The sequence below is a fragment of the Eublepharis macularius genome, chromosome 1 (genome assembly GCF_028583425.1).
Source record: "Eublepharis macularius isolate TG4126 chromosome 1, MPM_Emac_v1.0, whole genome shotgun sequence".
Classification (NCBI taxonomy): Eukaryota; Metazoa; Chordata; class Lepidosauria; order Squamata; family Eublepharidae; genus Eublepharis; species Eublepharis macularius.
This window is the reverse complement of record NC_072790.1, coordinates 238,440,681-238,452,727: the sequence shown is the minus strand read 5'-3', so window position 1 is coordinate 238,452,727 and position 12,047 is coordinate 238,440,681. Positions and strand designations below refer to the sequence as shown.

Genomic DNA, 12,047 nt, shown 5'->3' with positions numbered 1-12,047 from the left:
CCTACGCTATATAACAGTGTACTTATATGCTGCCTATGCTATATAACAGTGTTCTTATATGCTGCCTATGCTATATATAACAACAGTGTGCTTATATACTGCCTACGCTACATAACAAGTGTGCTTATATACTGCCTATGCTATATATAACAGTGCGTTTATATGCTGCCTATGCTATATATAACAAGTGTGCTTATATACTGCCTATGCTGTATATAACAATGTGCTTATATACTGCCTATGCTATATATGTGTGCTTATATGCTGCCTATACTATATATAACAGTGTGCTTATATGCTGCCTATGCTATATAACAGTGTGCTTATATGCTGCCTATGCTATATATAACAACAGAGTGCTTATATGCTGCCTACGCTATATAACAATTGTACTTATATGCTGCCTATGCTATATATAACATGTGTGCTTATATACTGCCTACGCTATATAACAAGTGTGCTTATATACTGCCTATACTATATATAACAACAGAGTGCTTATATGCTGCCTACGCTATATAACAAGTGTGCTTATATGCTGCCTATGCTGTATATAACAACAATGTGCTTATATGCTGCCTACGCTACATAACAAGTGTGCTTATATACTGCCTATACTATATATAACAACAGAGTGCTTATATGCTGCCTACGCTATATAACAAGTGTGCTTATATGCTGCCTATGCTATATATAACAACAGTGTGCTTATATACTGCCTACGCTACATAACAAGTGTGCTTATATACTGCCTATACTATATATAACAACAGAGTGCTTATATGCTGCCTACGCTATATAACAAGTGTGCTTATATGCTGCCTATGCTGTATATAACAACAATGTGCTTATATGCTGCCTACGCTATATAACAATTGTACTTATATGCTGCCTATGCTATATATAACAACAGTGTGCTTATATACTGCCTACGCTACATAACAAGTGTGCTTATATACTGCCTATACTATATATAACAACAGAGTGCTTATATGCTGCCTACGCTATATAACAAGTGTGCTTATATGCTGCCTATGCTATATATAACAGTGTGCTTATATGCTGCCTATGCTATGTAACAACAGTGTGCTTATATGCTGCCTATGCTATATATAACAACAGTGTGCTTATATGCTGCCTACGCTATATAACAAGTGTGCTTATATGCTGCCTATGCTATATATAACAGTGTGCTTATATGCTGCCTATGCTATGTAACAACAGTGTGCTTATATGCTGCCTATGCTATATATAACAACAGTGTGCTTATATGCAGCCTTTCTGGATAGATGAGTGCTCTGAGCTGGGCTGAGAGGAGGGGCTTACCCAAGGCCACCTGCAGAACTCAGGGCAGCAGTGGGATTCAAACTAGCAGAGCGCTGGTCTGCAATCCAACCACTTAACCACTACGTTACAGCAGCATATATACATTTTCAATCTACAGGCTGTTTTAATCTGCATGCATGTGTATATGGGTGTATATATACACACACACATATACACATTCCCTCTTGACGCTTGCTAGGCAGAGGAAGGAAACCATGAATTAGAAGATAGTTTCAGGTGCAGGGGTGTGTGTGTCTAGATTCACACAGACACACACACACAAGAGTGCATGCAGATTTAGTGACAGCGCAATCCTAAACACAGTTACTCCAGTCTAAGCCAGCACATTTTATGGCCTTAGACTGGGGTAACTCTGTTTAGGATTGCATGTTAATAGTTTAAAACAGCCCATAGGCTGGAAAGCGCCACCACCATGGACGGGCTAAAACCCCCGCGTTCTTCGCTCTCGCCCTCAGCCGTGCGCCCGGACCCCCTCGTCTTTGCCAGCCCGCTGCAGCCACCGGCCTCGGGGCGAGGCTTTGGAGCCCTTGCCCCGCATGGCTTCCACCGCGCCGGCCTCTGGCTTTGGCGAAGGAAGGCGGAGCCGCGCCCGGGCGGGTCTCCGCGTGTCAGAGGCTGCGAGGCGGGGCGGGAGGCGGCGCCCGGGGCCCGGCGGAGGATCCGGCTGCCGGTTCCCTGCGCCGCGCCGGAGGGTCTCTTGGCTGGGGCCGGACGGCGCGATGGGGCCGGCGGCGCTGCAGCTGCTCTCGGCCGCCTGCTTGGCGTTCACCCTCGGCATGTTCGGGACGGGCCTGTGAGCACATCCGGGGAAGGGCTGGCCGGCTGGCTGGCTGGGGGGCACTGCCTGGCACGGGGTGCCAAGCAGGGCCGTGGCTAGGGAAGGGGCTGGAGAGACGGGGGGCAAAGAGGGCTGCGCCACGGCGAGGGGCTCCACGTGCCAGCCGTGCCCAAGCATGCAGATGTGCGCAGCGCGATGGGGCAGGGCTGCCCGCCTTGGCAAAGTCTGGGGCAGAGCTAGCTGGCGTTGCCAACCTCCAGGTGGGGACTGGAGCGCTCCCATGATTACAGATCAAGACGGCTTGTCTGTAGCAGTGAGGGAGAGCTAGAGTCCAGCAGCACCTATAAGACTAACAAAATCAGTCAGTAAAGTATGAGCTTTTGTATCTCTGGGTCACAAAAGCTCGTACCCTACCACTAATTTTGTTAGTCTTATAGGTGTCGCTGGTCTATTATTATAGGGTTGACAACCTCCCGGTGGGGGATGGCGATCTCCCAGAATTATTGTTATTACTATTTCGATTTATAAACCGCCCCCCCCCCCAGGGGCTCTGGGCAGTTTATAAATGACAACAACTCTCCAGGCAAGAGATCCCTTGGAGAAAATGGCTGCTTTGGAGGGTGGTGGTGGTGGTGAGTGCCCTCAAGTCGTAGCTGACTTACGGCAACTTTGGTGGAGTTTTCCTGGCAAGAGACTAACAGAGGAGGTTTGCCATTGCCTGCCTCTGCAACCCTGGTCTTCAGTGGAGGTCTCCCATCCAATTATTAACCAAGGCTGACTCTGCTTAACTTCTGAAACTTCACGAGATCAGGCTCACTTGGGCTATCCAGGTTGGGGCACTTTGGAGCTCTGTACGGTTAGGGTCCCTCCCTTCTCCAAACCCTGCCTTACCCAGGCTCCACCTCCCCAAATCTCCAGGTATCTCCCAAACAGGAGTTGGCAACCCTAATTGCGACTGATCCCTGGACTACAGAGTTCACTTCCCCTGGAGAAAACGGTAGCTTGAGAGGGAGAATTCTGTGGCTGAGCTTCCTCCCCTTCCAGAGCTCTGCCCCCCAAAAATCCAGGAACGTCCCCGTTCAACGTTGGCAGCCCTAGAACGAGATATATACTGCACGGAAGTGTGTAGCTCTTGGGGCAGAACACGGATGTGAGAACCTTAAAAATATGGAGCCAAGAGGCATTGTTGTATATAGGCCAAAGGTAATGAATGCTCTTTTGGAGCAAAGAGCTATGGGGCGGATCCAGGATGTGGACGTGAAAGTAGGCCCAGATAAACTGGCCAGGGGGGCAGCATTGAATCTGGAAGCAGAGGGCAGGTGTGAAGATATGGGGGAAGCATTGGGGGCTGACAGATTGGAGCTACGGGGCAGAGCTGGGGGTACATGGGGAGGGTGTCAGAAGCAAAGTTAGAGTGTCTAGGACCTGGCCTGGGAGATGCAGGCTCAAGCCCTTTACTGGGTAACCCTGGACTAGTCACTTCCTTGCACCCTCACCCGCCTCACAGGGTTGTTGTTCGGAGAATGATGTAGTAAGCTGCTTTGGGGAGGAAAGCGGGGTATAAATGCATAAATAGAAATACGCAGATTAAATACTGGGGCAAGGACTTGGTTGCAAGGTGTCCACTTTGCGATTTGGAGCTATGAGGAAGAACCAGGAAGAGCCACCTTGGTGACCCCAAGATGACATCTCTTCTCCCCCCCACCCCAGGTCTGACCTGCGACAGATGTTTGCGACCCAAAGCGTGGAGAACATCCAATTCCTACCTTTTCTCACCACGGACGTCAAGTATGGGCGCTCTCTCACTGGCGGGGGGGGGGCAATTCCATTGCTGTGGGGGGGGCGTGTTGGGTAGGCCGGATGTCGGAATGCACCTCTTATGCTTTGCAAAGAAATTTGCTAAGAGCGCAGAGCTTGTGTTGGGGCTTCTGGAAAATCTTACAAAATTTGGGTTAGGGAGGGAATTCTAACAAGGGCCCGTGGAGGCATGGCTTTGTGGCGTCTGCTAAACAAAGCTGCAATTCTACACCCAGGAAATCTCAGTTCTGCAACCTGCAAAAATGTTTTCTCAACAAGTTCAGGGATATCTTTTTTAAAAAATATGCATAGGATTGCAATCTCAAATAAAATGGCGATTTTTTTCCTGGCATTCCTAATTTACTCTGGTTTTGCAAATGGAGGTAAACAATAAAAGGAAGCTATGGAGGATGCTGACCCCATACCCAACCTCCTAAATGTTCAGTTCTTCTCAACCTTCTGAGAGTTCATTAAGCATGACCCCTACGCTTGCAAGCATACCTCCTCATCTAGAAACGTGCCATCTATTTGGCTTTTGAGATTTCAGCATCATTGCTCATTGAAACATAATCTTCAGCCTTCGGGGCTTTAAAACATCCTCATTTGAACTGTAGGTCTTTGGTTTCTCTTCTGCTGAACTTTGGTAACTTTCCTTTTTGTCAATTTTAATTTGTTTTAAAACTGTTTTAATGCTGTAACGTGCTCTCTAGCACTGGCAGGCCAAAAAAGCGGGATAGATTTTTAAAAATGAGGTCTAGAAACTTGCTTAAAATTAAAACCGAGACCTGAATTTTGCACCTGATGCTATAGTTTGGGTTCCTGTGCAATTGCAGCGTAAATGTTGCAGATTGACACAATTAGTGTTCATTTTGGTATTAAAGAGTCTTTGAGTGTACAGTTTATCGGTTACACTGTATGCTTGGCTGCTGTGTCAAAACGTCAGCTCTAACTGTTCCCATTAACATCCACCCACCTCTCCTTCTCAATCAGCAACCTGAGCTGGCTGAGCTATGGCTTCTTGAAGGGTGACTGGACGCTGATTCTCGTCAACGCTGTTGGTGCAGCTCTTCAGACCGTATACATCCTTGTCTACTTCTATTTCAGTCCAGAGAAGGTAGGTGGGGAATATGACCAAAGCCGAGTGCGTGAGTAATAAAAGGCAAGGCTTTGGGCCTATTAAAGAGATGACTTGGATGAATTTTAGCCAAATAGTCCATTAAATTATATCTGCATGTATTTGCTTATGAGAATAAAAGCAATACAGTGTTTACTTCAAAGTAAGAGTAGGTTTTCCTCCAGGTATGCCATAAAAAGAGGTTGTCTTACATTCGCATACAAGTTACTGTTATGTTCAGTTTTAAGTGTGTATAACGTCAGGAACGGAGTTGTCTTATGTTCAGGGTTGCCTTCCTTTTGAGTAAATATGGTTGTTCTTAGTTACTGCACCCCTGTGTTGCATCTTAGAAGAGGCATTCCCTCCTGTGGGGAGTGCATCCTCTAAGATTCTTTTAGAAGAGGCATTCTCTCCACCATGGAAAGGGGGGAATGCCTCTTCTAAGATGATACTCGCGGCCTGCAGTATTTACAAGTCCTTGCGTTTAATTTTTTAAAAAATCTCCTGATTGATTAATTAGAAGTAGCATCTTAGCTGATCAAAATGTGCTTCAATCAGTGATCCAATTAAAGGTCACAGCCCTAATTAAGATTGTTACAATTGCCACTGAAATGCCCACCAGCTGTTGGCAATGAGGGTCAAAATCTGGCCTAGAGCGTGATGAGCTCCCGTACGATAAGTCCAGTTGGGTTTTAATTTTTGCTCACCCCAGGCCATGGAGGACTCCTTTCTGCTTTCCCTAAACCCACCTCCAGCGTTATCCGTTAAAACATTTATTCCTTTTCTTTGACTTTAAAATATACCAGCAGAAGTAAAGTCCCTTTGCGCATTAAAGCGCAAGAGGCTGTGAACGCAGGGAGAAAAACATCTGGAACTATACGTATAACTGTGATATTTTGCAGCTGAGAAACAGTCGCAACCAGAAATATCCATGTTTGTTTCCCAAAGTCAATAACGGCAGCTGACGTTCTTGCAGATTTCTGCTGTAAAAATTGCAGCTCTGTTGCCGGACAGGAGCTGTCTGGGTAGTTGTGTGACTTTTTGTGTATCCTCAGTCGTTCTCGACCCAGTTCTTCTAGGCCTTTGAAAGATGGCAGTTTCTGTCCCTTTCTAGAAAGCCAGTGCTCTTCTCCTTAACCTACTTGCTTTCTCCATGCAGGGAGCTTTTCTGCTTTTGACCCTTTCCCCTTTTAAGATGCCCCAGAAAGAGTTGTACCATGTGATGTTTGAATGAGCTCCTGTTGGCATGGTCAAGGCCACGTTTCAGATGCTGTTGACTCAGGGTTGGTACCTTGAATCAACAACATAGCTTCGTGGGTGATAAATTCTGGAGTGTTTCAGTCACACCCCCTTACTATGTACCAGAGGGTTACTCACAGGTCACTGTGTTTTGGTGGAGAGACTCCATACTCACCAGTTCACGCAGATACACTGACTTAGTGGCAGTAATAGAAAAGAGCAAGAATCCAGTAGCACATATAAGACCAGGGGTCATTTCGTAGAAAAAGAGCTGGAGGAACTCATTAGCACAATCCATTAGCATATGCCACACCCCTTGCCATCATCGGAAGTGTGTCATTGGCAAAACTGATTTGCATATGCCACACCCCCTGACTTCACCTATCCTGGCTGTTTTCCTGGCCCTTCAGGACCAAAATTGGGCCCAAAATGGCAAAAAGGGGCTGAAAAGGGGCCCAAAATGGTCAGGATCGGGCTGCTACGGAGTGGGAGAGTGATCCACCACCCGTCAGAGGCCCGATCTAGGCTGTTTCAGCCCAAATCCGGGCTGAAATGGGCCCAAAATGGCCAAGTCAGGTGGGGACATGACCTCTTTGGGGAACTTCCGGAACTGTGTTCCGGCGCGTTCCCCCTCGAAATGAGCCCTGTATAAGACTAACAAAATTTGTGGTAGGGTATGAGCTTTTGTAAGCCACAGCTCACTTCTTCAGATACTGAAGAGCTGTGGCTCATGAAAGCTCCTACCCTACCAAAAATTTTGTTAGTCTTGTAGGTGCTACTGGATTCTTGCTCTTTTCTCCTGCTACAGACAGACGAACATGGCTACCAATCTTGATCTGACAATAAGCGACCCCGTAGTTGCATTTGCTTATTTTTGACATTTTCATCCTGCTTTTTGGTACGAGAATGGTATGGATCACTTGTGTGTGTAAGGTGCCGTCAAGTCACAGATGGCTTAGGGCAACTCCGTAGAGTTTTCAAGGCAGGAGATGAACAGCGGTGGGTTTTTCCATTGGCTGCCTCTGCATAATAATCCCAGACTTCCTTGCTGGTCTCCCTTCCAAGTACTAACCAGGGCTGACCGTGCTTAGCTTCCAAAATCAGGCTAGCCTGGGCCACCCAGGTCAGAGTTGCGGGTCAGTTATCTGCAGATAAAAGAGGAACAGATAAAGACGTCCCCCTTGTGAAGTTTCCAGGAGTTCCGCACTCTTTTTCAGTCCCAAATTTGCTTCTTCAGATTGTTAGCCAGAATTTTGAGATTTCTCGTTGCGGTTTGTTCCCTAAGACACGAGTCATGGTTAAGAGTGTCAGATTAAGATCTGGGAAGCCCAGGTTCGAATCCTCACTCTGCCGTGGAAACTGCCTGGATGACCTTGAGCCAGTCACGCACTCTTTGCCCAACCTGCCTCGCAAGGTTGTTGTGAGGATAAAACGGAGGAGAACGTTTTAAGCTACTTCGGGTCCCGATGGCAAGAAAGGTGAGGTATAAATGAATAACAAATAAAATAAGTCCTGTATGTTAATGATGGACACGTGTGAAGGAAAATACTGTGTTCGGCTGTGCAGGGCAAACCGGTTGGGTTTAGGGGAGGACCCCGAAAGTGGATTCCGCTTTGCACCTGTCAGGTCTGCAGTGAAGCTTGCGAGCACATGTGCCCCACACCTGTACGGAGCACCTGTCCTTGGAGGCAGAACTGAGGCCTGCCTAGGCACATGTTTGCCTGTGCGTGCATGCAGAAGGGATGAGTCTCGACAGATGCTGTGATGGCTGAAAGCAAGTCTCGATTGTCTCCACCCTCCAGGCAGGGCCCTGTCTCTTATTTCTTTATTGGCATATAAAACTTGGAAAGAAACATGCCATAAAAACAGAGTTCAGGGCATATCCCCTGGCTAGATGTCTGACTATCTGATCAATAGATAACAAACGTATTTATCTCATGCTTTTTTATTCTGCCTTTCCTCCGAGGAGTTTAGCAAGGCGTACCTTCCTATTTTATCTTCACAACATCTGTGAGGTAGGTCAGGGCCTGGTACAAGCAAGCTTGAGGACAGTGTGGGGATTCGAACTCATGTCTTCCAGGTCTGTCTTTGCCTAAGAAATGACGGGCACGGATAGCAACAAGTCACAGTCTCAGCCGTCGGTCTCCCTCTGCGGCCCTCCCTTCTCATTACCATCGGTTCATTTGTTGGTTTCTTCGTTAAAAAGGCAACTTTTAAAAAATGCCCAAAGCTGCTCCGAGGGTCATGAGGGTGGGGAAGGGAAGAGATTTCGTTGTGGCATCACAGGGGTGCCTGGCAATTGGTGGGGTGCCCCACTGTCTTCTGCCTGCAGGAGTACCATGATCTGGGCACGAAAGGTACATTGAGGTTGAACACATCAGGGGCACATCCGGAGCAGCGGTCCCACTGCTTCCGAAAAATTACTTCTGGCTTCGCTGTCTGTGAAGCGTCTTGGGTGTTGATGACTTTGACTTACGATCGCTGTTGCTTCCAAATCCACATCTACTTCTCCCCTTCCCTTGGCTCAGCGTGGCGTATTGGTGAAGACCATGGGCTTGTTGGCCGTGCTGCTGCTGGGCTACTGCTATTTCAACCTGCTTGTCCCAGATGTGTCTACGCGCCTTGCCCGCCTGGGGCTCTTCTGCAGCCTCTTCACCATCACCATGTACCTCTCGCCGTTGGCTGACTTGGTAAGTTACGGCCTCGCTTGGAAGGTTTTTCAAACTTGGGAGCTTATTGGTGGACAGATGGTTCGCCCCCTCATGAGGAGCACTGAATGTGCTCACTCATCGTTTTTATTGCTTGTATTTTTGTTGTTTTTGTTGTTGCTGTTGTTGTTAACAACAACAAAAATAACAACAAAAATACAAGCGATAAAAACAAAAAAAACAAAAATAACATTCAATTTATATACCGCTCTTCAGGACAACTTAACACCCACTCAGAGCAGTTTACAACGTGTGTTATTATTCTCCTCACGACAATCACCCTGGGAGGTAGGTGGGGCTGAGAGAGCTCTGAGAGAGCTGTGACTGACCCAAGGTCACCCAGCTGGCTTCAAGTGGAAGAGTAGGGAATCAAACCCGGTTCTCCAGATTAGAGTCCCACCGCTCTTAACCACTACACCAAACTGGTCGAGTGTGTTCGTGGGCTCACCAATTCATATGGGGTCTGATGGGTGTCTGTTGTGCACCCTACAGTGTGCTCCCAGAATCCTTTGGGGCATCCAGGGATTGGTCCCCCAGCAAGCCAAACATTTTGCACCCTGTTGTCTTAAAGAACTGGACGCTGCTTAGAACTGCTGTGAGACTTCTTGGACCTCTTTCTGGCCAAATTTGACCTCCGCTCCCCATTCTTGCATTCCCTCCAAGCCTGTGTCATCACAGGGATGTTGAGGGGCTGTGGCTCAGTAGAAGAGCCTCTGTTTGGTGTGCAGAAGGTCCCCGGTTCAATCCCCGGCATCTCCAGTTAAAAGGACCAGGCAGTAGGTAGTATGAATGACCTCAATTTTAGAGCTTGGAGAGCAGCTGCCAGTCGGAGTAGACAATACTGACCTTGATGGACCGATTGTCTGATTCAGTATAAGGCAGCTTCATGCGCCTTCATCTCTGCTCTGATTTTATGTGTGTGTTTGAATTGGGAAGATCCAGTGTGTGCAATAACTCTGGCTTTTCCCTAATTCTGTGTGCCCCATTTCTCTGCATCTTCACAGGCCAAGATCATCAGGACGCGGTCAACGCAATGCATCTCCTTCCCTCTGACCGTCACAACGTTCCTGGCCTCAGCCAGCTGGACGTTGTATGGCCTTCTGCTTCAGGATCTCTATATTGCAGTGAGTGCCTGTCTGCTATGTGAGAGTGTGTGTATGTAGGGGTCAATCAATCCGGAACCATTGATTTTAATTAATTAAAGAGAGGCCCATAAACCACCCCTGGCAGAGAGGGCTGGGTTGAAAGGGGCATCTCATATAGTATTCAAGGAGAACTTGACATTAGTATTCATAGATTTGCTCACCCCTCTGCCTCTTTACCCCACATTATCCCGTACCCTCTTTCTCTGCCAGATCCCCAACATTCCGGGCATCGCCACCAGTGTCGTTCGGTTCTGGCTTTTTTGGCATTTCCCTCCGGACCCCAACAGACCTTACAAGTCGCTGCAGGCCTGAGAACCCGGGGACGGTCCGTGAGTGCTGTCGACGCTGGCTAAGAAACAGGAAGAATGCCAAAATTCCTTGGATGGTATTCCAGCTCTCTGGCGACCCAGAGTCGTGTGCCCGGCACAGCTCGGTCCACCAGCCATCCCGTTGCCACAAGTGCCTCGTCAGTCAAGCCTCCTCGGTTTGAGAAGTACATCTAAAAATGCAGTGCTCCAAATTATACCCTACAGGACTGGTATTGCTCTGCCTGGATCCGATCCAGTAGCTCCTGGGGGAATGGCGTAGGCGTTCAGGGGACCAAGGAAAATGGATTCTTTTCCTGTCCATCTCAGAGATACGGCAGCTTGGAAAATGCTGTCTCTTGCCTCTCGCCTCTATGGCCTGCATTTCCACCACCGACACAGTGGGATCCAATTGTGGCATTAATCCTGAAACTGTGCCTTCTTTGGACCATGCTTTCTCTCCCTCCTCTTCTCCACCTCACCTGTCCCTCTTCTTTCCTCTGTCTCTGGGCCCCAGAATGTAAGATGCTGGCCTGAATTTCTCCTCCCAAATGAAGGAAGGAGGGGAAACCGAGTGGTGACATTTCTGCTGGCAGGGAAACTCTTCCCCCAGTTTGTCTCCCACAGCAATGTGATTTTTTTTTACCAAGTGCCTTGGAGTAAATAGAACTGATTTTATTTCTGAGAGCCTTTTGAGTGTTTTTCTGTGTCGATTCTGGGCTCGCAAGCAATTTTGATGGATAAATCAGCCGATTTGGAAACTTGAAAGGAAGTAGGGGCTGCCTTGCGGGGTCAGACCGAAGGTTCTTCTGGTACAGCGTTGTTTCTCACAATGTCCAGCCAGACCCATTTCCCATAGACAGGAGGCTGAGATGGCAGAATGGCACCGTAGCCTACAGAGGGGCGGGTGCCAGCCTCAAATGATAACTTTGCATGAAAAGTTCCATACAAATAGAAAATGAGCACAGCAGAGGGAAATGTTGGACTCCCTCGCCTTTTAAAAAATCTGTGCCAGTTTTTTATTTGCAGGGAGCTTTCAACATAGTTGAATATTCCATAACAATTCAGACTTAAGTATTATAGCCCCACGCATAGCAGATTTCGTAGAATCCTAGGGTTGAAAGGGACCACCAGGGTCATCTAGTCCAACCCCCTGCACAGTGCAGGAAATTCACAACTACCCACCCACATACACCCCCAGTGACGCCTGCCCCATACAAATTTGAAAACCTCCCAAGCAGAATGTGAAGTCTGCTGCCTGCCTCTCTTTATTGTCAGCATTTCGTATTCAGTGATAGACTGCACTTGTGGATGGAGGTTCTGCTTTGCTATCGTGGCTAGTACCCAGAGAGAGATCTTTGCCTTCCAGGAAACTCATTCTTTTTTATAAAAGTTGTTTCAACAAGTGACCATGTGTTCCAGAGGTTAACGGTGGGCATTACTTCTTTTTGATGTTCTCCCAGTCACTGGAAGAGGCCACGTTGGGAATTCTGAAAGGGAATAATTTCAGTCTCTCCTGGCGGAAGTATCAGATTGGGGGAGAGGATATTGGAGCGAATTATTTGAGGCTGCTGGGCCTCTCCTGTATCAGAAGTGAGTCCAATTTGAGTGCTT

At 47.7% G+C, this 12,047-nt stretch overlaps 1 protein-coding gene across 2 annotated transcripts; it reads left to right on the top strand.

Moving 5' to 3' along the window:
- The first annotated feature begins 1,983 nt into the window (after positions 1–1,983).
- SLC50A1 (solute carrier family 50 member 1) lies at positions 1,984–11,111 on the top strand. Of its 2 annotated transcripts, none has more exons than XM_054996017.1 (6): positions 1,984–2,140; positions 3,836–3,913; positions 4,913–5,036; positions 8,804–8,965; positions 9,988–10,107; positions 10,339–11,111. In XM_054996017.1, the coding sequence occupies exons 1-6, from the start codon at positions 2,067–2,069 to the stop codon at positions 10,438–10,440; spliced, it is 660 nt and encodes a 219-aa protein (XP_054851992.1). In that variant the 5' UTR covers positions 1,984–2,066; the 3' UTR covers positions 10,441–11,111. The 2 variants fall into 2 exon arrangements, with proteins under 2 accessions (XP_054851992.1, XP_054852001.1); XM_054996026.1 differs by having other exon boundaries at positions 2,039–2,121.
- The last annotated feature ends 936 nt before the right edge of the window (positions 11,112–12,047 follow it).